We start from the raw sequence: 26015 nt of genomic DNA, 5'->3' as shown, positions 1-26015 counted from the left end.
TCCCTTCGCTTGCCTCTACTCTCTCCACTCGCTTTCCGCCGGCTCCATTCATTCTTTTCCAAGGACATGCAGGGGGCGGGCCCACTTCCCCCTCCGCCCCACCCAAGCCCCGCCCCTCACTTCTGCCCCGATTGGTTCCTGAGAGGCGGAGCGGAGGGAAGAGCCCAGTCCGAAGCGGTGGGGGCGGGGCGCATGCGCGGGCTGGGAGGGGTGGAGGAGGAGAGGAAGAGCTGCCGGAAGTAGGCGGCAGAGGTGGTGGCAGGGCTGGCAGCAGCTGCCAGGGAAACCGAGGCGCGGGACGCACGGCTCGCAGACAGGCAGGCCTGGGGGTCGTCTCTGCGCCCGGCACGCAGGAGGCCTGAGCGCCCCCCTTGCCTGGGCTGAGGGTCCCTGCCTGGTCCGGCAGCCTCGTCGGGACCTGGGTCTTTCCCTAAGCCCGCCAGGGGGCGCCACGCTGAGGGGCTGCAGAGTGGGGGGCGGGCGCGGCTGACCCGAGAAGGGGTGCTGGGCCGGGCGGTGGGAGAGGGCTCTCCCCCGCTCAGGAGGTGCCCCTGGGCGGGGGACCAGGAGTCCTCACCTCCGAACTGAGGCAGGGGTTTCTGGGGGCGAGGAGGGCGCGTCGCCCTCTGCCCCCGCCGGCACCCTGGCCATGACGGGCAAATCGGTGAAGGACGTGGATCGGTACCAGGCGGTCCTAGCCAACCTGCTGCTGGAGGAGGATAACAAGTTTTGTGCGGACTGCCAGTCTAAAGGTAGCACATCCCACCTGGCGGGCGAGGGGTCCAGCCTCCGGGCGGCGCGGGGGAGGTGGCCTGTGTGGGGAGGGGGCGGTCTCTGGAGCTTAGGTGGCCCGGATCATCTAAATGGTAACGCGTGCTACCGTTGCTGATGAGGCTGCTAGGTGTTCTGCGGCGCCGGGATTGGTGTGGGGAGAGGTTGCGAGGGCGAGTGCGTGTGGTTGGGGGGTGGGGCGGTAGTGGTGTGGGTGGAAGTGGCGTGGTGTGTGCAGGTGAGAATGTCTGTATTTCAGGGCTCTGAATGAGTTCTGGGCCGACTGTCAGTCCAGAGGCAGCCCAGAGCTCGCAGCCTTCCGCTTGCAAAGCTGGGGGCGAACTGCGGTGGTGCGCGCGGGGGTGGGGGGGGGGCAGGGAGACGCGAGATGACGGGGAGGAAAACTGCTTAAATGATTTTTAAAGGTGGTGAGCGTCGCTGCCTGCTATTTGGTTAGCAGTTCCATCTGTCATTTTACAGCCTTGCTGAGATCTGACAGAGCGCTTAGGTGGCTTTCCTCTTTTTGGATGTGTGGAGGGGGGAACTGCCTTATGCAGTGACACAGTGCGGACTTCTAGACAGCCTAGCCCTGGCTTGTGGAGTGTGTTGGAGGCCTGATGTGTGTGTGGTGGCAGAAACTAGCAGACTGTGTCTGTAGTGCAGGATTGGTTTAATCAGTGCGGAGGAGGAAGCAAGGGATACATCGAATTTGTTGCTTTCATGGCCATCATCCTTCTATAGGTGAAATATGACCGTTGTAGACTGGCAGAGCCATTTAGTCTTTGTTTTCTGTGCCCTCAAAGATTCATGATTTGATACAATTACAAATCAGTATGCTACGAAAGCTTGGTTATTAGTGAAATATTTGCACTCGAAATTGATAGATTATAAATATTTTGTTTCCTTATTTTCTTTCTGAATTCTTTGGAATATAAATTGGAGAAGTTAGGAAAATTCTTTTCCTTTTTGGTTTGGGTAGAAAGGGATATATTTTGGGAGCTATTGTTAATTTACTTTTGTTCATAATGCAGTGAATTTACCTGGATTGTTTGCCATATAGCATGTTGGGCGTATAGCACACAACAAAGGTTCAAATGTATTTGTATTTATCAATATTGAGAAAGGAAGTACATGCTTAATTAATGCTTTCACTTAATTACCTTTTATTTTAGAGAAGTAAGGTTTTTGTTTTGTTTTTGTTTGTTTGTTTTTATTTTTGGCTGCGTTGGATCTTCGTTGCTGCACGCGGACTTTTCTCCGGTTGCGGCAAGCGGGGACTACTCTTCGTTGAGGTGCGCGGGCTTCTCAGTGTGGTGGCTTCTCTTGCTGGGAGCACAGGCTCTAGGCACGTGAGCTTCAGTAGTTGTGGCACACGGGCTCAGCAGTTATGGCTCGCGGGCTCTAGAGCGCAGCCTCAGTAGTTGTGGTGCACAGGCTTAGTTGCTCCATGGCGTGTGGGATCTTCCCGGGCCAGGGCTCGAACCCGTGTCCCCTGCATTGGCAGGCGGATTCTTAACCACTGTGCCACCAGGGAAGTCCGAGAAGTAAGGTTATTTAAGGAGAACAGGAGACAGATACCACCAGGGAAGTCCAAGAAGTAAGGTTATTTAGGAGAACAGGAGACAGATACTTTGATTTGGACACCTTGTAGTATATTTTAGTAGCCTTTACCAATGGATAAATGGCATGTGCCATTAGGAAAGCAGGTCCCCAGGCTTCTCTCCTGAATTTTTGCATTGGCAATAATTCATTTTAAAAAGTACTTTAGAATCAATTTACGTTGAGTAAGTTAATTTCTTATAGTTGACTCTTGTGAGATCTTGTGCTAGATCTATCGGAAGATTCGGTTTAAAATTTAAGAGTATATCTCTTGGTTTTACTCAAATTCCCTTGTGTCCTCAGTTGACAGATCTTGAGTCACAGTGAAGCAACCCACTGGAGTGAGCATTGCTACATTTGGGGAGTCAGATGCCATTTTGATGATTAGTACCACCCTCATCCCCTATTTTGCATACCACTCTTATACTTACTCATATTCCTATAAAATATAGCACATGGAAGAGAGGTTGATTCATCACTTCTTCCTCCAAATTTTCCGTTGCTCTTTATCAACAGAATTACTGGGGATCAGGTAATAAAACATTAGTCAATTCATTCTTAATGAGAGCTAGTAACTGCTGGCCTGTAAACTTTATTAACTGCTCTTGATAATAGAATCCTGGTTTCTGAAACAATTTCTTTTCACAAATTAGCTTTACGTTTTGGCTTGGTGGCTTCAGTGACTCGGCCATTGTATTAAAAAGGAGATGACAATGTGTCAGTCAGTCATCTTTCAGTTAAGACATTTGTTGTGGCCTCAGTTTATCCAGTTTGTGAATAAGCTAGCCCCTTCCACTCTTTCAACTCCTTTTACTCATTTTCCCTCTCCTTTTTCCTGATTTTAGTTGTTGTAATCATCATGTGGACAAATGTCAGACCATGGAAGGAAGAAACACTTGCATCTGTAGATTAAGTTAGCTGTTCAGCTCTGGTAAAAATAAATAATAATAATACATTTAGTGGGAGGAGGAATTTTAAAGCTGTAGGCTAAAATGAGGTTTGTACTTGAGTATTTATCTGTAGGTCTCATGTCCTTTCTTCCTTAGAAAACTGAGAGCTTAATTGTATAGGACCTGGTGAGTGACTGCTTGCTAATCCATTAATATGAAATCAGATGATGTAGCCCTGAACTGCAGACCTCTGAGCAGGTATTTTTGTAATGTTCCAAAATAACTCTGGCAATAAATCTTTTTTAAAAAAATCTTGGGCTTCCCTGGTGGCGCAGTGGTTGAGAATCTGCCTGCCAATGCAGGGGACACGGGTTCGAGCCCTGGTCTGGGAAGATCCCACATGCCGCGGAGCAACTAGGCCCGTGAGCCACAATTACTGAGCCTGCGCGTCTAGAGCCTGTGCTCCACAACAAGAGAGGCCGCGATAGTGAGAGGCCCGCGCACCGCGATGAAGAGTGGCTTCCGCTTGCCACAACTACAGAAAGCCCTCGCACAGAAACGAAGACCCAACACAACCATAAATAAAAAAAAAAAACAAAAAAAAAAACTTAAACTGATTTAAGAATGATATTATCTTTAGATATGTAATTTGAACATCAGAATAGAGAATAATCATGTGTTCTCTTTGTATAGTACAAGTTTTGTTGGTCCTGGGGTTTTTTAACTCTCTTGAGCATGAGACTCACCAGTTTCCGGTACCTCTAAGGCATTGAAATAATTTCTGTGTGGGAACGGAGGCTGCTTTGGTATTGCCTTTAAAAAAAATGCTGTGACTTGCTTTAGGCTGAAAGATGTGGTTTCATCACCCAAAGCCCTTAAGTTATTGTGACCTTTAGGGTAAAATTTTGGACTGACTTAAGTTGTGGAAGAACAGAGGACAAACATACTGGAAATTTCAGATATGTTAATGGTTAATTCCATCTAGTTGAGGCCAGGTCCCGTTTTTGGATAGACCCTTGGTGGGGTTATACTGGTCTAAGGTTTAGTCTTTAGCTCTGCAGTTGCATATTTTATCAGTGTGGCTAGAATAACCCCTAATCAACCTCGTCAAAGACTGGTTTAGAACTTCCCTGGTGGCGCAGTGGTTAAGAATCCGCCTGCCAATGCAGGGGACACGGGTTTGAGCCCTGGTCCAGGAAGATCCCACATGCCGTGGAACAACAAAAGACTTGTTTAAACTGGACACTATCTTATTTACCATGAAAGGATCTACCTTTCTGATGACCTGAATACTTATATCCACTGTTGGGACACTCCTTTCTCAGTATCAAGGTTAGTGAAAACTTGAGAGCTGTTTAATGAGCAAAGAATTAGAATGGAAGAAATTTGATGGTCTTGAGGAATATTTACTTCCAACTGTGAGATACCACATGGAATTCTGGAGTCTGACAAAAACTTTGTAATACCTTTTTACTTCTCTGTTCTTCTGCTACATCCCATTTCTGAAATGTTTCGCTTTGAATCACCTAACCATTGCCTTTGTTCCAACTCCCATTATGTATTCTTAAATTTCAATTCACTTTTTGCAAAACCACTTTCATGTGGTTCAGAATTCAAAAAGTTCAAAAGGGAATATGTACAGTGAAAAGTGGTGTTCCTGTCCCTGATCCCTTAGCCACCATTTTCCGGTGCTTCTGGAAGTAACCACTGTTAGTAATTTCTTATGTGACTTTTAAGAGTTAATATATGTATGGACAAAAAAACTACATTTAAATATATTTCTTTTCAGTGCTTTTATGCAAATAGCAGCATGTTACCCACAGTTCATGGCACCTGGCATTTTTCAGTCCACAGTATAATGTGGAGGGCATGGAGGTTCCCTCTCCATGCACGTTAAAGAGCGTCCCCATTCTTTCAGGGTATTAAGTTGAAAGACATGCGTAAGTGATTTGGAAACATCTACTCTCATTGAAGTCATCTTAGAAAGTGTCCTAGGCCCATCCATAGCACAGGTAGGCTCACCTTTCAGGTGGCAAAGAATCAGAGCTGTAGACTTTTGATGTTGGAACATACGGTTAAACTCCATTACTCTGCTTCTTTTAGCTTTGTGACCTTCAGCACACTACCTTTCTCAGTTTAATTTTCCTCATTTGAAAAATAAAAATGCCTCGTAAACTAAAGTGTTACACAAATGTAAGCATTATTTATTATTACCATTGCTGAACTTGTTTATTTTGTCTTGATTTTATTCATTTCACTTTCAGACTTTATTCCCTTAAATACTCTAGTTACTGGAAGCCACAGTTAGAATGACTCACTGAATAACTCACCGAATAAAAAACCACCTAGTTTTTAAGCCAAAACCATTTCCTATAGGACTTTATGGTACCCTTGAGGATGGTCTCTGGATGTTTCCTGACTCTTCAAAGTTGTATGAAAGGTTAGATCAGGGAATCTTTCTGTAGACATTTTTTTTTTAATATTAGTCTTTTAATATTAGTTTTTTTAATATTAAATTTTAACTCTGGTAAATTAATCTCTAGCTTTGCTTTACATTTGTTTTCTGTCAATAGCTAAATCATTGCCTGTTAAATATCATTCCTTAGAAATGAACATTCCTATCAATTTTAAATTATTTTAGCTGTATCTGTGGCACCTCTTAAGAGATTTTTAAAAATTGCATCAGATCTGGACAACAGAAGGAATTTTCCTTCCATCTCTAGTTGTTAAACACCCTTCTCCAGCCAAGATCAAATAACCTTCTGGCTTTTTACAGCTAATGCACCTTAACTCTGACAGTTGTAGTTAGGTTGACACAGTTTTACTGAAAGTAATTTATAAAAGTCCCCATTAAGTTGTCTTTTAATATCAACTTGTTAAACCTGTTCTCTGGGAGATACTTTCCTATTTGTTCTCCTTGTCATTATCCAGTGGCAGTGGGATAGAGAGTACAAAATGCCTTATCTTTTAAGAACTCTTTGCAAGCCTGAGAGTACAATCCCACACTACATATATTCATTCAGAAAATAGTTCTTAAGCACCTGCTTTGTGTCAGACACTATACCAAGACATGTAGATTAAAAGATAGGGCCTTTGGTTTCAAGGATTTTATAGTCTAATGGGCAAGCAGATGTGTAAGCAGATAAATGATGCAATGTAGTGATTATCATTGTAGGATTGTGTACAGGGAGAAATGAAAGCATTGAAGAAAGCAAGAAAGTCTGCCTAGGAAGTCATGGCTCAGAGAGACAAGTAGGCTATGTCTTGAATGATAAACATGACTTTGTCAGGTGAATTTAGGGCATTCCAGGCAGAGGAAGCAGAATGTGCAGTAGCCAAGATGTGCTGTACCGTGCGTATAGTCTCCAAGATGTGCTATACCGTGTGTGTGTGTGTGTGTGTGTGTGTGTGTGTGTGTGTGTGTGTATGTGTGTGTGTGAGATTCTTTAGTATATTCTCACTACATGTTGGGGATTGGCAAGGGATAAGGTAGGCAGAGACCCCTAAGGTTAAAATCCTAGCTCTGTTGTTGACTTGCCGTATGGCATTGAGATTATGAATATGCTTTAGACTCCCTGTTGTGTAAGAAGCCCCTAGTATTGGAAGTCCACCTGCTACTCAAATGGAATTATAAATATTGCAAACATGAAATGTTCTCTAACTGCTGAGTAGTAAGGAAGGTCTGAGGATCGTGCCCACTAGATCTCCATGGAAGTGTACCCTCATGAGTACATTAAACTATCTTAGAGAAGTCTAGTGAAATGTCAGCAGTAGATGTCATGCCATTTCTGGAGTTGGTGACGTTGAATTTTGAGGCTGAGCGTGCTCTCATACTCAAGCAGTCTAAGGGTGTTGAATATTTGAGTGTGCCCTTGGTTGTTCAGTGCTTAGGATGTGTACACAGGCAGTTGCAGCCACATCTCTCAGTATACCTTTCAACAAATCTACTGCTTTTAAATAAATCAGAAAATTTCCTTCTTTCTGCATTTTTCATCTGATGTCATTATGGTATGTAGGTGGCAGCTTTCTTGGGCACAGTTGTCTATATTACTGTTCACCACGTGAGTCATTGTCGGTTTCTGTTCTGCCTGAAAATTCCATCTTGGAAATAATGTCATGCAGCTGGAGACCACAACACGTTACTCGTTATGAACATTGCAGCTGGCTTTGTATGTTATGTTGGAAGCTACCTGTGCCATAAGGAAGAGATAAAGTGACTTATTAAATGGACTCAGACTCAATTCCTCCAAATGATATCCCCTGTGAAAAAGATGCCCAGCAAGAATCTGCATAAAACACACATGTGTTTTACATTCTAAGCATACAGTGCCTAACTTTTGTCATTGTGTCTGCTTAAATCCTTATCACAGTTATACTTCTGTTTGAGCAAGTGGCCAGTTTAAGTAGATACTAACTTTGAAAAGTTCTGTGTTGGCCCCTGGAGTGTGACAGTTCAGCATACCACATTGAAAAGGTAGGAACCAAGTCTATGTAGAGTAGAACCCCTTAAAGTTAATTCACTTTTACCAAAGTGAATTATTTTTAAAGAAATATTCTCTATTTTTAAATATATCTAACAAATATCTAAAAAAATCTAAAAATATTTTAAAATATATCTAAAATATATCTAAAAAAATATTCTCTATTTTTAAAGAAATATTCCTCTGCTAGTTAACTTCTTAAAATTGTAACTTGCTACAGTTAACACATCCACTAGAATGTAAGCTCCATGAGGGCAGGGGTTTTGTGCCTGTTTTGTTCACTATAGTATTCCTGGCACCTAGAACAATGGTTGGCACAGGTCAGGCTCTCAGTAAATATTTGTTTGAACAATATAAATCCTTTGTTTCTTATTAGAAGAAATCCTTTATAAGTTATCTGAATATTTGTGTAATTCTTAGGAAAGCTAAGTTTTAAAATATTTTTTAAAGTCAGGGACCCTCCAGAGAAACAGAAAGCACTGTAGGTGGTACAAGCAGAGGGAATTTAATATGGAATAGTTTCCATAGGTGATACAAGAGCCAAGAAGGTCAATGGGGTGGTGAGACAACCCAGAGATTGGCAACACCTGGGAGCTCCTAGGCCCCTAAGGAAATTAGAAGGTGCTGGTGTCACCAAAGGCCAGAAGCCTGAGCCATCTGCTGTGAGCTAGAAGCCTGGAAAGAAGAGCTGTCTGGTGGCAGCTGGAACTCGGACCAAGTAAGATAGAGAGCATTACCCTGGCTTCCCTCCTTCTCCTGCCTTTCCTCATCAGTGCCTCCCATTGGTGGAACTTACTCAGAAATCGGTTGGCAAGGGAGCCTGGGAGATGTAGTTCCCTGTGATAGTGTAGAGCAAGGGGAGGATCCAAGCTGAGACAGGCAAAGGCACAAAGGCACTTAAATCTCCAAGATGTAATTCTTTCTCCTTGTAAGTAAACGGTTATTTTGGACAAGCAATAAGAAGGGTTTTCAGGCAGATAACCTCTTGTGCTTCAAAAGGATCTTAACTGTTGCCGAAACAGTAATTAGTCCTGGGAAGTAATGTAACTTTGTATAGTCATGTAACAAGTAGTGTAACTTTTATATAGCCATTGCCTATATAATTAGGATGTGCGGCTTCTGTGGAATCTGTATTTGACTTTTGGTCTCCACCAGGACAATTTACCGTTTGGTTACTCAGAAAATAAGTTCCCACCCTGTTAATTCTGGGAAGCCTTAAGCATGATGTGTATGCACTGAGCTTGTCCCATCTACAACTAAAAACTTTGAGTCCGTAACACTTAAGACGTACAAAGAGAGTTTTGAGGATTGCAGCCTTAAAACGTGGTACAGAGTAGACTTTCCTTGATCGTTAAGGAAGTTTTCCTTGTGCCACGTATCTTTTTAAATAGTTTGATCGGTTTGCCTGTGCCGCCCGCCCCGCGATTCAGTCCGCTTACCACTGGGTGAGAGAGGTAAGATCACTGGACATACTATCTTCTATACTGAACCTGAAAAATAAAAAATATTTTGTCTTATTTGGCAGGTTGCTGCCGCTCCATTTGAAGACAAAGCTTCTCAAGTTATGGCTACTAGTTTTCTCCTTGATTATAAAGTGTTTAATGAGTTACGTGATACAAGTTTAGCACTTTCTAGAAGTGCTTTTTTTGTCAATCAGGTCACCTGCCTTTGGGCGCCTGCCACGTTAATGGAATTGGTGGAACTAGGCCAACAAGGGTTTTCAGTGGAGTGTATGTTTGCTTTTAGGCTGTTATTTTCCACAGAAGCGATGGATAAGGAACCCTCATCGAGTAAAGTTACCAATGGTAAAAAAAAAATTGCATAGGTTTCATGGTTTTTCTCTTTTCTCCAAAAATTAATTTCCTCTTCTCAGGTACTACTGTAATTCACAGATGTGATTGAAATGTAATTTGGTATTGTAAAAAGCGTATCCGCCTGCTTCCCAGAGTACCAGTTGTTCCCATCCACTCCATTTTACCTTAAGAGGTACATCTACGCGTTTTTGAAGCCTCGTGTTTAATAATTACAATATTTCACTACTGTATTTGACTCTTCCATTTTCCAAACTTTCTCCTTCCCTACCCCACTCTTCTGGATCCTATATTTCCCCACAGGCTTTGTGGATGCTGGTCCATTGATGGCTGAACTGCAGGTCCCTTCCCAGTGGAAAACCCCAGAGATGAGCCAAATCTGCCTTCATCTGTGGCCATCCATCAGTGTAAGGTTGCCCTGGTGGTTGTCTTCAGTTTGTCCACCACTCCCCTTGACCCCCATGCTCCCTCCTGGGTGGCTGAAACGCCCTGGAATCCCACCTTTGTAACATATTGCTGGGATTTTATTATTGCTGCTCGTTTTCGTTTTCAAGTAATGTTAAGTAGTTTTCTGACCATTTTTGTTGACCATCGCCCTCTTTTCCCCATTTGTATATTTCCTATGGGTATTCTGGTTTGATTTTTACATACCTGTAGGATATGGTTTATTTAGAAAGTACTGGACTTCATAAGCCCACTTGGAACATGCTCTGTTGATCCTTATTTAATTTCAAGTCAAAACTTTCAAAAAGAAATGTCTTAATCGGAAACAATGAGACCTGGATCCCTCAGGCTTCGCGTCATTTCTCCTCACCCAAAAAACAAATGTGTAACTTTCTCATTTTATCATGTGTTGAAAATAGTAGAGCAAATACAGGAGGAAGGGAGATGTACTCTCAGCTGTAGCTGTTAAGCCTGTCCCAGCATAGAGATGTGAGAAAATAGAGCACCTTTTCTTTTCCTCTATTGAAAATAGCCATACTGTCTTTCACAGCAGTTGCTAGTGATGGGAAGACCATAAATCCCCATGCCTGTATCTCAGAGCTTACATCTTTAGATGTGAGTTTACATGTTAATCCTACAATGTTACTTCCTGAAGTGCACAGAGAGTAAATTTTAACTTCTTCCTCTTTTCTTATCTTAGTGGAAGTCCCCTCTGTGTGTGTGTGTATTTAGAAGTGAGATCTCTAGTGTTTCAAGCCTTGAGTTAAAAACTTTGTCTTAATATTGTTTAGACGGTTTTTGTTCTATCTAATGCCTTCGAAAAATAATTTCGTACAGAATTTTCCATGTGAACTGGTAATATCATATGCTGGTGAGGGAAGGGGCATTGGTGTCTTTTCTTGTTGATACTTTACCACTTGGGTTATAACTGACCCAAGCCCTCTGATGAGAAATAGAAAGGAAACTCCCTGTTCTTATCATGATGCTTGTGTTCAAAATAGCTGGCAACAACGGACCTAATGGAAACCAATTTGTGTGACGGCTGATTTGAAAAAGAAAGAAAGAAAAGATTCAGGCTCTTCTGCTGTGTTGAAAGCATTTTTATTGAAATAATGGCTGTAAGGACTGGGGACTTTGTCTCTCTGAAGGTAGATGTGAGAGGTTGGGTTGGAGGAACTGTTTCAGACCGAGGAGAATTTTGAGCAAAGGTCTTTCGTAGAGTGTGAGTGCTATTATTAACGTTACTAGCTTTTATGTGAGAGAAAGAGGCATCATTAAATACAACATTGGAATCAGGAAGATTCCAAATCACCTCCTCTGAGCATTCTGACTTGGTTTTGAGCCTAGTCTGTGAATAGGCACCAGGCACAAGTGACTCAAATCAGGGGCAGAGTAAAAATAAGGCTCAGTTTCATTAGACTTCTTATGCATATAAGGGGAAGAAAGGGACTTCCTTGGTGGTCCAGTGGTTAAGACTCCCCGCTTCCACTGCAGGGGACGGGGGTTTGATCCCCAGTCTGGAACTAAGATCCCACATGCTGGATGACCAAAAAGAAAAAAGAAAAACAAAAAAAAATTTGTTACCATAGGAACAGACTCCCAGACCAGTTGTGCTTATTAGCTAAACATCATTAGATGCTTTTCTTTAAAAAACAAAAACTTTATTTTTTCTCATTATGAAAGTTATTCATATTTGTGATGAAAATCATTGGAAAGTATGAAAAAGTATGATGTAGAAGATATTTCATATAATCCTTATCACCCATTTTTTATTTTCACTTATACTATAATAATTTTATATCATTATTGTTTTGCTTAACATTTATCATAAGCATTTTTCATGACATTAAAAACATTTAAATGCCTTTATTGTATTCCATTGTTTGAATATATCATTACTCAACTCTTTCCCAATTGTTGGACCCTTGGGTCTTAATTTTTCAGTGTTATAAGATAATGAGACATTGTGAATTTTTGTGTTGCTGTGAGACTAATGGGTTATTTATGTGTTCAGAGTTGAGTACTTATGTGGGCCCTCTAATTTTAAGGAGTTGTCAGGGAGTCCTCTGGGTGGAGCCCATGTAGGGATGGCCTTGCCGTGGGGGCAGTTCATTTTGAACTGCCTCATGGCAGTGGATATTTGAGACAAGGAGCCCAGAGAGCTGGGGAGAATCCCGGCTTGACTGTAAGGAACAGATTTATGGGACATGATCACAGCAAGATGGGCCAAGATATATTCTTATATCTCATGTGCAATTTCCACATTATATACTTGGTATGTGGAAATACTGTTGGGCCGTTGATCAGCATCTTATGTTGTTCATACAGGCCTCCTTCACTTAAACTCAGTCCACTGGGAAGGAGGATTAGAAGCCCTACATTGGTGGAAAGGGGATAACAGCTACTGTTTTTTGTTTTTGTTTTACAAAGCTTTCCTTAGACTGTGAATTTCGTGAGGTCAGGAACTGAGTCCTGTGCTTTCCTGTTAGCTAAAGCACAGCATCGGGTACGTAGTGTCTGTGTCTTCGTCGTGAACACTATTCTAGTTATGCGTGTTCAGATCATAATCTTGTTAGTTTTCTGAAAGTCACCCTCATACTCTTAACTCAGATATTTGAAGCTCTGTGACATTGCAGGAAGCCAAGCAGGTGAATCTCAAGGTTGCTCTGCGGCAGTTGCTTCTGTGCACCATCTCTTTTGTGTGCTCTGGCATCTGTACCGCCTTGAAAGCTGGAGCCAGTCACAGAGCTGGTATTCTGCCCTTTCTGTAGGAGGTCTCAGTGAGACACACCATTTTAGGGGAAATGGAGCAGGGAGTGTAAAACGGGTGGCTGAAATAGCAGTCCTTTAGCCTTTTTTGTGGGCTGGGAGTAAATATTTAGACACTGTCCTCAGGTGCTATAGAGATTAATCATAACCTTGCAACACTTTTAGAAGCTCCCCTTGTTCCTGCTGGAACAGGTTTGTCTAATTTGAAGAACCTTGCTTTGGCTCTTTCGAAGCCACGATTTTTTTCCCCAAGAGACCTGCCCTGAGTTCCTCTGCGTAATGTCCCCTTTGCAGGAACTTTCTATCCACACGGCTGGCATCTTTGCGCCACCCGCTTGCACCATACCTTCCGACCCGTACCTCATTATACCCAATTCTGAAACACCTGGCTTTTGAAACATAGTGAATATCTTCTTTTGAAAGGGCAAATCTCCACTTTTTGCTCTGCTCCCTTAAGCCAGGACTGTTTCGATGACTAACATTCTGCGTGTCCCTGGACTAACCATCTGTACTTTGGTCCCAGAATTCATTTCTATTCTGCTGTTTCTGTAGAGTTGAAAGTTCTCTAGCTTTTGGATACGGTTGTGATTCAGTTAAACTCGCACTGGTTTTCCATCTGTTTGCCATTGGTTGGGGCTCCTCTGATGTGTTGGGAAAGCTGCACACCGTCGTGGAAGGGAGAAGTTCACATGTCTGTGGTCTTGTACAAGAGTTCATTTGCTGACTCGGAAGGTTTTGTGTAAAGCCTCTCTCTGCCTGTGTGAAAAGCACGAGCTTCCCTTCAAACAAGTGAAAAACGAGTTCTGCCTGGCTGCTTGTTCTTCGCCCTCCTCCACTTCTGGGCTTCCTCTGAGGAAGAGGAACGTGGCTGGGAAGGGGTGTGGATGAGCCTTCACACACAAGCTCAGGCCTTGGGCTTTCCAGCAGCAGAGAGTGTGTATGTGAGAAGAGAAAAGAACACCTGAAGAATAGGATATCAATTTAGGGACTATTATTGAGCATCTACTATGTACAACACACATTTGGGGTGTAGAAAGATGTTTCTCATTCCAGTCCAGCTGGTGATTTCTTCTACGAACTTGGGTAAATGACTTGACCTCCCCGGGCCTTAGATTCTCCGGCTGTGCTTGGACTAGATAATCCTTAAGGTTCTTTCCAGTTTTGGAATTCTGTATCTAAATGTTTATCTGTTTGTTACAGAACAAGAGAAATGGCTTTTCCATAGGATTGGCATATTCTTTTTTTTTTTTTTTTTTTTTTAAAGTTTGGGGAACTTGGTGCAGGCCCAGTAGCTGGCAAGTGGTAGAACTCCTATTTGAAATTGGAGTTGTATGAATCCAAAGACTGTTTTCTTTTTCTTTTTTTTTTTTTTAATTAATTAATTTATTTATTTATTTTTGGCTGTGTTGGGTCCTCGCCTCCGCGCGAGGGCCCTCTCTAGTTGTGGCAAGCGGGGGCCACTCTTCATCGCGGTGCGCAGGCCTCTCACTGTCGCGGCCTCTCTTGTTGCGGAGCACAGGCTCCAGACGCGCAGGCTCAGTAGCTGTGGGTCACGGGCCTAGTTGCTCCGCGGCATGTGGGATCTTCCCAGACCAAGGCTCGAACCCGTGTCCCCTGCATTAGCAGGCAGATTCTCAACCACTGCGCCACCAGGGAAGCCCAGGATTGGCATATTCTTATATCTCACATGCTTCAAACTAAGTGGCTTCAAGATGGTTTCTCAGCACTATTGATGTTTCGGATACTTCTTTGTTGAGAGGTTGTCCTGTATAGGAGGTAAAGCAGCATCCTTGGCGTCACCTACTAGATGCCACTAGCACCCCAACTTTCTGCCAGTTGTGACAACTAAAAATGTCTCCAGACATTGACATTGCCACTTGGGGGGAAAATTGCTTCAGTTGAGAAGCACTGCTCTAAAGAAAGAAGAGTGGTACTGTTTGAATGTGGCTATTTTTAATATCTATTTTCATATTGGTCCTCTGCTGCTTATTACCTGTCCTGGGGATGGAGGATGAAGAGCAATCTCATTGGTCAAGAGCTCTGTCACCTTTCTTTGGTAGCTTCTTCTAAAGATATGCCTCCCCTCAGTGGGCAGGCTTCCTTTGCATCTTCAGTATTTTTTTCAGAATATGAGAAGCTATTGGTTGTTGCAAAGAGGAAGCTAAGGCTTTAACGGGAAGTAACTTAAAAAACATAAAGAACTAAATGTCCCCAGGGGGTGAAGACAATAACTTCTAGAGAATCGGGTTAAACATCTGTTTCCTGAAGTGAGGTCATGAGTGATAGGAAATTAGTTTAATTATAATGTCAAGTTTTGAAATATCAGGTCCACCTGGCCGACTTTGAAATGATTGCCCAGCTGTTAGCTCAGCGATCCATCTCTACACACCTCCAACCCCCAGCCTGATGAAAGCCATTGAGGTAGTGATTGAAATGTTCTAGCTCTCTTATAAGATCTGGGTTTTATCCTTATTGCTTTCGCTACAAAATGTTGGTTTTATTTTATTTAAAAAAATTTTTAACCATTTTTTTGAAGTGTAGTTAGTTTACAACATTGTGTTAGTTTGAGGTGTACAGCAAACTGATTCAGTTATATATATATATATATTCTTTTTCAGATTCTTTTCCATTATAGGTTATTAAAAGATATTGAATATAGTTCCCTGTGCTATACAGTAGGTCCTTGTTGTTTATCTATCTTATATATAGTAGTGTGTATATGTTAATCCCAGAGTCCTAATTTATCTCTCCCCCACCCCCAAATGTTCTTTTTAGGTTGAATTACTTTACATTTGTCCCCAGTGTCATCTTTTTCTCATCTCTTTTCAATCCACATTCTTGACTGGGTTGGGTGCAGAATGATGCTCTTTGCTGATTGGGGTAGAGTGTGTTCTATGAGCATCCTTGCTGGGATGCTCTGGGATCCCAGAGCCGTGACTGAGACACTTGAGCCTGTGTCAGTCTCTATCCCTCAGTCCTGGCAGGCTCCGTGTTCCATTCCAGCTGAGCCTTTGCCGGAGTAATTGGCCGCATGGAGCCTTCAAGCCAAACAATTGTTTGTACTGAGATAGTCTCACTGTTTGGCTCCTAATCAAATAATCTCCTTCCTGCCCCCAATGAAAGCAGCTATTTTTTTATTTCCTCCCTCCCCTTTTCAGAGAAGCCATGCCTCAGCTACCACTCTTCTTGCTTATTCATGAATGCTTTAAGCAGGGTCTTTGTGTAGAGGAAATTAGCTAGAGCCAAACTATCCCAGCTAACCAGGCTACGAGGAACATTAAGGACACCCTTCCTCCTAATTTTCTATGTAAGATATTTAAATCACCTTTGTGTGGTTTTCTGAGTAATAAGGGATTCAAACCTCAAGTCCACATAAGAAAAATACTCATTCTAGGTTTTTAAAAAGTATGCTAACTTAGGCAGTTGTTACCTAAAGGAGCTCACAAAATAAAAACAAATATAAAACCCAGCAACAGAACAAGCATAGATGAGTGCCACAGGAGAATGACAAAGTGCTGTGAGAGTCAGAAGAGGAAGGAAAAAAGGCTTGATGGAGACAGTGGATGGAGCAAGATTTTCACAAAATGAGGTTTTGCAAATGGAAGTAATAGCCCACGTAGAGCTATTTGTGAGCAATATTAAGTTGATCCAGAAAGTATAAGTAGTCCAGTTTTCCTTATTTGTCAAACCTGTGAACCTCCAAAACACGAATTCAGGAAAGAGAATCCACAGGTAGAGATGGAAAGTTGCCCAGGTGGCCCCAGTGTGTCCTGCTTCTCTTTCCCTCTTTGGGTGCTTCTTCTGGATTATCGATGCTTTCATCGCATTGCTGCCTCTGCTCTAAAGCTCTGGCTCATATATAGACACAAATCACTTCCTTTGATTCTTTTCCCTTAGCCCTGTTAACACCATTCAGAACTTTGAGTACAAAGAGGGAACAAAAAAGGGAACTTGGGCTTCCCTGGTGGTGCAGTGGTTGAGAGTCTGCCTGCTAGTGCAGGGGACACGGGTTCGAGCCCTGGTCTGGGAGGATCCCACATGCCACGGAACAGCTGGGCCCGTGAGCCACAACTACTGAGCCTGCGCGTCTGGAGCCTGTGCCCCGCAACGGGAGGGGCCGCGATAGTGAAAGGCCCGCGCACCGCGATGAAGAGTGGCCCCCGCTTGCCGCAACTGGAGAAAGCCCTCGCACGAACCGAAGACCCAACACAGCCAAAAATAAATAATAAATAAATAAATAAAAGTAGCTATAAAAAAATTAAAAAAGAAAAAAAGGGAACTTATCACAAAATATATGAAACTAAAAAACAGTCACCCTTGTCTTGGAAGGCTTAACTTCTGATCCTACCTCGCTCGGCTTGTTCCCAGTCCCTGTTCTGTTTCAGAATCCTGAGGTCACTTGCCTTAGCTTCATAGGACCAGTGTAGATTCTTAGTTACCTTGCTTGATTTTTTTTTTTTTTTTCAGCACCAGGTCCTCCTCCATGTGAAAGGTACTGTCTAAGGACCCAGCACCAGCAATGTTCTCTCTAGAGAACTTGACCCAGAGGATAAAGCCAAACTAGCCTTCCTGTGCGGCTGCTCACTTAGGGCTCTTTTACTCATTTCTCAGTGGTTAAGCATCCAGGCCTCTTCCTAAGGTTACTGGCATAACCAGAGACCTCACCCTCCAGGCCGAACTCAAGATTCTCCAGAAAGAGAGGGGCTTCCCACTTGGAGGCCCAGCACTGTGTACCACAACTTTCATACTGGTCTCTCATGGGAGCATTCATTTAACAAGAGCTATGAACATACTGGTTTTTTTTAGAAGGGAAAACTTTTATTTTGACTTCATAAAAATTTAAAACATTTCAACAGCAAAGCATTTGCTAAACAAAATAACAGAGGTTAAAGAGAAATTTAAAAACAAGAAACAAAAAATTGGAAAATGTCAATTCCCCTAATCTATGCATTTAGGGCTAAACCAATAAAAATAGTACTGAGATTAGCTGGGGATGTTGTTATTTAGTGTTTGTTTATTTTTACATTGTTTTAAAAACCAGTCAAAATTTATAAGGATAAATATTGTTACTTTTATAGATTTTTAATGACAGCTTGTTGCATTTCCTGTGTTGTTTCAAATGCCTCCACCTGGTCGCATCAAACTTCAATTGATGCTTTAAATAATAGAGGATCTTTTATTGCAGCCAAAGTATAGCAGGTATGCTGTCCAATTCTAGAGAGTCCAGTGAAGTGGAAATAATATATTCTTAAGCATTATATTAAACCCTATCTTAGGAATTATAGTGAAAGCAAATGTAGCATCAATTGAATAACAGCCATTAACTAAAGAGAGAAATCAAGAGGACTTTTAAAGACGGAAAACATTAGGCAGATGTCCTACTATGGTTGTGGATATTTAGGAGGTGGCTGCTCTGGAATTAAACCTGGACATGACCCTGGGTCCCTCAGCCCTCATGGTTTGACCTCCTCCTTCCCTGGGAACCTGATGAAGGAGAGGGATTCCCTGACCCTCTCGGGCCTCTGCTTGCTGAATAGCGGGGCAGAGGAGCCCCTGGGGGAAAGCTGGAATTTAAACCCTGCTTTGGCCAATTTTGTCTCCTGTGACCGTTTCTTTTCTTAGCTTGTTGAGCTTTCTCTCAGTCAACAGAGATGCCAGCCAACTTTGTTGAGGGTTTTTTCTCATGGGACATGATCCATCTTTGATAGAAGGAAATGTTTCTTTCCAATTCTCTCTCTAGGTCTTTGGCCAGCTTTCTGTAGGAGTTGCACTTGGGGTGTACACTGCTGATATTTTCATACACTTTGGGAAGTTTCTTCTTTACTTCTAAGCAGTAAATTCCCTCCTTGATTAACTTTGTGCAAAGTTTCATTATATGTTCTTGATGTAGTTCAGTCACTATTTGAAGTTTCAGCTGAAGCTTTTGAATTTCAGTTTCAAGCTGTGAATATTCAAATTGCAAAGAGGGTTGCTCAGTTTGGAAATTTTTCATTTGACTTGTAAGCTCCTTTTCATTTGATTGTCGTCACATAATTTTTTTTAAATTAATTTATTTTTGGCTGCGTTGGGTCTTCGTTGCTGTGCCTGGGCTTTCTATAGTTGCAGTGAGCGGGGGCTACTCTTCGTTGCAGTGCGCGGGCTTCTTATTGCGGTGGCTTCTCTTGTTGTGGAGCACGGGCTCTAGGTGCGCGGCTGCAGTAGTTGTGGCATGCGGGCTTCAGTAGCTGTGTCTCACAGGCTCTAGAGCGCAGGCTCAGTAGTTGTGGCGCACAGGCTTAGTTGCTCCGCGACATGTGGGATCTTCCTGGACCAGGGCTCGAACCCGTGTACCCTGCATTGGCAGGCGGATTTTTAACCACTGTGCCACCAGGGAAGCCCATCTTCACATAATTTTTAAAATGTTCCTTGCTTTTCTCCTTCTAGCCTTTTTAAGGAAACATTTAAGTAACAGCATGGATGAGTTTCTTTGAATCGACTTCTGACTCATAGTCTAGGTGGTCTCCATTTTCTGATCCATTCTTTTTGTCTAATCCCAAATTGCCATCATCCACATAATCTCTAAAGAGAGCAGGTAAATTTGTCCTCTCCAGCACAGTTTTTGTCATAGATCTTTTTAGCTGGCTCTTTTTATGATTTACAACCTATTTCACCCGTGTAGTTGAGTTTTCAAACATTTCTTTTCTTCATTTCCCACACTCTATGCCCCCATCCTGCAGCTTCTCGGGAAAGCAATCCTAGGCTTTCCTGAAAATGAGTGTTTTCATCCATACCATCCATTCTTTCCCTCTGAAGTTGTTCTGCATTCTTCTGAGACGCTTTTAGGGTGTTTTGGCACCAGTCACTAAGGGTTGGAGAGAGTTTGACGTATCTTTGAGTAACCATGTATGTCCTTGAAGGCAAGCCACCATCCCTTCATGAAATGAAAGTTTAAGGGCTCACTTCTAGTTCTTTTTCGAGAAAACCTACTGTGTTCTCAAGTAAAGAGGTGGACATGTTTAGATTATTACGTTTTGCCATACTCAAGGTTTGTAACGTCAGAGGACTGGCCTCTGCTGCAGGCATCAGCTTGTGTAATCAGTCTAATCTTCTCACTGACTTTATGAGATTCTTCAACCCGGGTAGAAGATGTTTTGGCTAGCTCTTTTCCCCTCTTTAAAATATTATCAGCTCTCTACTATGAAAACAATCATAGCATCACATACCAGAAGCTCCCAGGGAAACCCCAAGAGACTTGGGCCTTGTTTCAGGCTTTTAGAGAGCACCGCCAGCGGTACTGCACAGCTGCCTGCTCCAGGACTGGCTGGAAAGACACCTTTGTGGCAGTCGGAGGCTCTCTGGGTAGAATCAGGGACTCACCTTGTCCGGGAGTCCCTCAGTCTGCCTCTTGTCCCCAAATCATAGAAAGGCCTCTGGGTGTCTGTGGGTGAGAGTCACCCTCTCAGATTTCTCTGTGTGGCTGGAACCTGGCAGCTGGCAGCTACACACACCATTTTAGAGGAAGTGATGTCTTTGTTGGTGTATAGAAGTAAGAAGAGGAATAACAAGAATTGATTCTAGAAAGGCCCAGATCATGGAAGAATTTAAGCCACACTTAGTTTGGAGTTCAGTTGACAGTGGGGGTCTAAGTTACATGTCTTTGAATGGGGCAGTGACATCATCAGCACATACCTTGGCAGAATGTCCTTTTCAGAGCCAAAAAAAAAAAAAAAGTTCAAGCTAGGACCTGGTCCTTTCCCTTCTGAAGTATTCTGGGAAATAGAGTTGAGTAATAAAGGTACAGGTTGTTTGATTTCGTAGTCTTTATTACCAGAAACATCACCTAAGTATACATTAGTTACTGTCCACTGCTGGGATAGCCAGAAAGGAAGAGTTAGAGCCTAACCTGCAATAAATCTCTACCTTCCAATAATAAATAAGGCAGATAAGATTGATGTGGAGCTAAATTTACTAAAAGTTAATTGCCCTTCCTTTAGTCTTTTCAGAGTAGTTTAATTAATTTTAGAGATACAGTTATTATCTTTTAGCCCATAGCTTTGTGGCTAGCAGGGGTCAGGTAAATACCATGAGATATGTACAAGCATGTTACTGGACTAATCCAGAGCAAGTACTGGTTTTCCTAGGATTTAAAGGAAATGAATAGCCAGTGTATAGAGAAGCTGAGAAAGCTGCTGCACCCAGCAGTAGACATGTGCCTTGTTCTAGCGCTGGCCCTTTGGCTGTTTTATTGTTTTAGGCTTATTACTTTCTGTAGGCTTTTTATCAATTGTATTTAATTTTCTCCACCACCACCCCCGCTCCAGAGCAGAGCAAAGTCAAGGCCAATCCATTGTCTGTAAGCACTGCTAACAGCAAGAGAAAGATTAACAATGTCTCCTCCTTTTTTCCCACTAGTCCCCATTCCACTTCCCTGTTGATTTCCTAGTGTTACAAGCTTTAATGTCTTTAGAGAAAGACCATTTTATTTTATTTTAAAAAGAATTTATTTATTGGCTGCGTTGGGTCTTCGTTGCTGCGCGTGGGCTTTCTCTAGTTGCGGCGAGCGGGGGCTACTCTTCATTGCGGTGTGCTGGCTTCTCCTTGCGGTGGCTTCTCTTGTTGTGGAGCACACGCTCTAGGCACGCGGGGGCTTCAGTAGTTGTGGCACTCGGGCTCAGTAGTTGTGGCTCGCGGACTTTAGAGCGCAGGCTCAGTAGTTGTGGCTCACGGGCTTAGTTGCTCTGCGGCATGTGGGATCTTCCCAGACCAGGGCTCGAACCCCTGTCCCCTGCACTGGCAGGCAGATTCTTAACCACTGCACCACCAGGGAAGCCTCAAAGACCATTTTAAGTTATCTGCTGAAATGGGTTTAGATGTAGACTAACTAATTATTTCATCAATGAGTGCTCAGCAGTGTTCTACTTCACTAACCACCTTTTTCTGGTTACCTGATAGGAGGATAATGTTGCTTTGCTTCGTCTCCATGGATATCATAGCAGTTTGTTTGCTACATCTGTTCTGTCATTGACCTCCTGGATTAAGTTGGCTCAACTGGCTTGTATTTTAGTTGAGTGTAGAATAGCTGCTCTCTTCTTCTAGAATCTTCAAACCTCTATCTGTATCTTGCATTTTTTGTTATTTTATATAAATATGGGAGTAGTATAGAAGCAGCACCAGGAGGTAAAAATGGTAAGAAGGCAGATTAATGGGACTCAGTGTAAAGAAGGCATCTCTAGTATTCAATGCCATCCAACAGTAGAATGGCCGTCCTTTTGAAATGGTACATAACTGACTTAGTACCAGAGCTGTTTAGGGAGGAACCAGATAAAAGGATCTCAATGACTAATGAGAAGGTTAGACTCACCGACTTCTAATGTTCTTTCCACCTCTGATTTTCCAATTTTAAATTCCTTGGTGTAGTATTTACCTTTATTCTCTAATCAATCTCAGAAATCTTTCAATTTGTTTTGTCTCAAACATTTAAGAAGATTAACTTCTGCTTTTTCAAATATATGAACGTGGACAGTGTCTCTTTTTGACAAAAGGAAACAACATTCTTACAAGATGTACCGGATGGAAAGGGACTTACTTCTCTTGCAGAGCGTACTGAGAGCAGAGGTTGATTGAGTAAGCTTTTATTTTGGCCTCATGGTTCCTTAAAATGTTTGTACTTACAGAGGTTCAAAGTTACTGTTTATTGTTATTTTCGAATAGGGAACTAGGTGAATTCTCTTTTGTGTAGATGGAAATAGGCTGATAAACATACCTCTTAATAGCCCTACTTAATTTCTCCAAGATGCCACTGGTGTTTATGTGTATTCTTCTTTGTAGTGAATCAAGGGTTGAAGGGGTATAATGAGTGGAACTGAGGTACCTAGCGTTAGAATTGTTCTTAAAACAAATACTGCTGCTGCTTCGCTTTGATTCTCGAATTTCATGCTGGAGTTAATGACAGGCCAAGTTCAGGAGAAATTTGCCTCTATTTTCAGATCAAAATGTGTTGATGGAGGTTCTTCCTTATGTGTCTGTCACGTTTAAACCAGCTTTCAGTGCCAATCATAGGCTCCATGAACTGAATTTGATTTCATATTTTTAGATTCATCAAAATCTAACATGTTCAGGGAATTCCCTGGAGGTCCAATGGTTAGGGCTCCGTGCTTCCCCTGCAGGGGGCACAGGTTTGATCCCTGGTCGGGGAACTAAGGTCCTTTATGCCTCATGATGCAGCCAAAAAAAAAAAAAAAGACCTAACATCTTCATGGATTATCTCACGTTGTACCTTCAGAACCACTGAATTTCAAGCAGGAAGGGACATGAAAATTTCCTACAAATCAGCCAGTAGAACAATGATACTAGAAGGGACTTTACAGCTCATGGTTTACCCCACCCACTGTGCAGGGATTTCTCCACCATCCCTGAGAGTTGATCATCCAGCCTCTTCTTGAACACTTGCGCTTACTGGGATTCCACTGTTTCTGGATATTCTGCATTTGTTTTCACACAACCTTAATTATTAGTTAGGAAATTCTTCCCCAGAGTGTGCCCAAATCAACTTCTACTCACTGGTGCTACCTCTGCCTTTGGAGCCTCACCAAAGTAACCTAATCCCTTTTCTGTGTAATATCTTTGCCTTGAAAGTGTTTGAAAAGTTCTTCTCCCTTCATTTTGCAAAACAGAAAAAAATTGTATGCCTTTTATCTTGTTAATTGACGACTTCATTTAACAAATACTTATTTTGTATGTACTACTTGCAAGTATGGTGGTAAATGTTTGGGATAAATGATGAAGGGACAAGGTCCTTGCCTTCCAGAGCTGATAGTCTATTTAAGGCAAGAGAGTCTCATAAACAACTAACTGTAATAAGATATTAAGTATTGGAAGAGCAAAGCATGCAATGGACTCTTAGCCATAGCAAAGGTCAAGATTTATTCCCTTGACGGCCTCACAGAAAGAGGTGACATTAGACTAGATTTTGAAGTTTTTGAGCAGGGAATGGAGGAGAAAGCCATTTCAGGTAGGAAGAAGGTGTAGGCAAAGAGGCGTGAGTCATGACAGTTTTCAGAATGATGACTTGCTCATCCTGTGTAAAGCATGGGCTTTACACAGGATTATTTATTTATTATCATGCTAAGGAGTTTCAACTTATCTTGCAGCCAGTAAGGAGCCATGGATGGCTCTGTTGTTTTGTTTTTAAAATACCTGTACTGTTTTTTCTCATTACAAAAGTAATACAAGTTCATTGCAAACAATTCAGAGAGTATATAAAAAAATAGGAAAATAAATATTTCACAATCCCACTACCCAGAAATAATAGCTTTTAATATTTTACATATATCCTTCTACACATTTTTTTCTGTGTATACATATACATTTATTCACATTCTTAAACAAAAATGGTTTGATTTGTTCTGTTTATACTGTTTAAAATTGTATTTTATAATTAATACAACATGGACATGTTTCTATATTAAATAAAGAGCTACAATTTTCTTTCCCCTAACTGAGTAGTGATCTCATAGTTCTTTTATGGAATCTGTTGATGTTTTTTGTTGGAACATTAATATATTAATGAACATTCTTAATATATTTCTTTGTGTACTTGACCTGTTGTTTCCCTGATGAATTCTTACAGCAGGGGTGGGTGGTGTTCAAATGATTTACTTACTTTTAATTAATTTTTAAACAAATTTTGCCTCCCTGCTGTGTGCGAGGAACTGTGCTGTGTCCTGGGAATGTAACAGTGAACATCACAGATCTGCCTGCTCTTGTGGCACTTATAGTTTAGTGGAAAAGACATGTTCAGCAATCACACAAATAAATATATGATAAAATACGGTACAACTTAGAAAGAAAAAGTAAAGGGTAAAATAAATGAAAGTTTATAACCTTTGAAAAGTCCTTATTTTTAGAGGTATATACCAAAATATACACAGATTGAATGGTATGATATTTGGGATTTGCTTCAAAATATTCCAAGGTTGGGAGTTGAGTGTGTGGGAGTATAGCTAACATAAGATTGGCCAGAGGTTGATAATTGCTGAAGCTGCTGGTTAATTATGCGTGGCTTTTGTGCGTTTGAAATTTTCCATAACGAAGTGTAAAAGCCAGAAGAAAAGATGGAAGAGAGAATATAATCTGGTTTAGGTTGGGGGACCAAGGAAAGGCTCCTTTGAGGAAGAAGCTTTTCAGCTGAGACCTTCATGATATATAGGAGTTGACCAGGCTACAAGGGGTGGATAGTGGTTGGGGAAGGAGCTCTTTAGGCAGTGAGAGCAGCGTGTACAAAGGCCAGAAGCCCTAAGTAAAGAACATGTTGGTGTTTTGAGGAAATGAAAGAAGGCTGGCGTGATTGGAGTTGAGAAGCTGGGGAAGTAGCCATGGGCCAGATCACGTAAGACCTTGGAGACCACGTTAAGGATTTTGTTCTTTAATCCAACAGTGACAGAAGGCAGGCTTCCCTAGAAAGGTTTTAAGCAGCTGAGTGACAAGGTCACTTTTGCTTCTTTAAGAGCTCAAGCTGACTGTTTTGCAGAGAATGGTTTTGGTTTGGTGTTGGAGGAGAAGGGAATGTAAAAGCGGAGACAGACATTAATTAGGAGGTTATTGCACTAGTCCAAGAGATCTGGTGAGTTTGGATTAGAGAAATAGTGTTGCAGATGGAGAGAGGAGATACTGATTTGAGAGATATTTGGTCTTGGTGATGGTGTAGATATGGTGGTTGAAGAAGACAGGTATAAAAAATGATGTATAAATTTCTGACTGCTGCGTTTGAACGGATGGAGGTGTAATTGATTAAGATGGAGAAGAATGGAGGAAGAACAGGTTTTGTGGCAAGAGATTGAGAGTTCAGTTTGGAATATGCCATTCAGAAAATTAGCACCAATTTACATTTTCACCTCTATATTTGAGACTACATGAAAAGTGTACATATGGGGGCCTGATCTGTACAGATTTGTGTTTTGGAGAGATTATTCTGGTGGGAGTCTGTTTAGTTGTTAGTCTGTGAGCTCTTTGAAATAGGGAATTTCATCTTCATTGTCTCTGCTTTTGTATTCCTGGTACCTAGCAGGCAGAGTGCTTGGCACATAGTAGGTACTCAACAAATAATATTAAAAGAATGAATGCTTAATACAACATTGTAAATTAACTATATTTCAATAAAAATTTTTAAAGAAGAGCTAACAAAAAAATCTTATGCCCATTTAAAAAAAAATGAATGCTTATAGGTGAGATATGAGAAGGTCTAGGTAGAAATGGATAGATTCTGGGAAAGT

The 26015-nt window shown here is 41.9% G+C and overlaps 1 protein-coding gene across 1 annotated transcript in view; it reads left to right on the top strand.

Annotated features, from left to right (window-relative positions):
* The first annotated feature begins 209 nt into the window (after positions 1-209).
* SMAP2 (small ArfGAP2) overlaps positions 210-26015 on the top strand; it is a 48480-nt gene continuing 22674 nt past the window's right edge. Inside the window, exon 1 of the mRNA XM_082444737.1 lies at positions 210-752. Within this exon, the coding sequence (XP_082300863.1) occupies positions 650-752 (103 nt within the window). The 5' untranslated portion in view covers positions 210-649. The remainder of the gene's footprint in view (positions 753-26015) is intronic.

Source organism: Balaenoptera physalus (genome assembly GCF_965194825.1).
Source record: "Balaenoptera physalus genome assembly, chromosome: 1".
Taxonomy (NCBI): Eukaryota; Metazoa; Chordata; class Mammalia; order Artiodactyla; family Balaenopteridae; genus Balaenoptera; species Balaenoptera physalus.
Note: the sequence above shows the minus strand (reverse complement) of the source record. Positions and strands in the feature narration are given on the sequence as shown.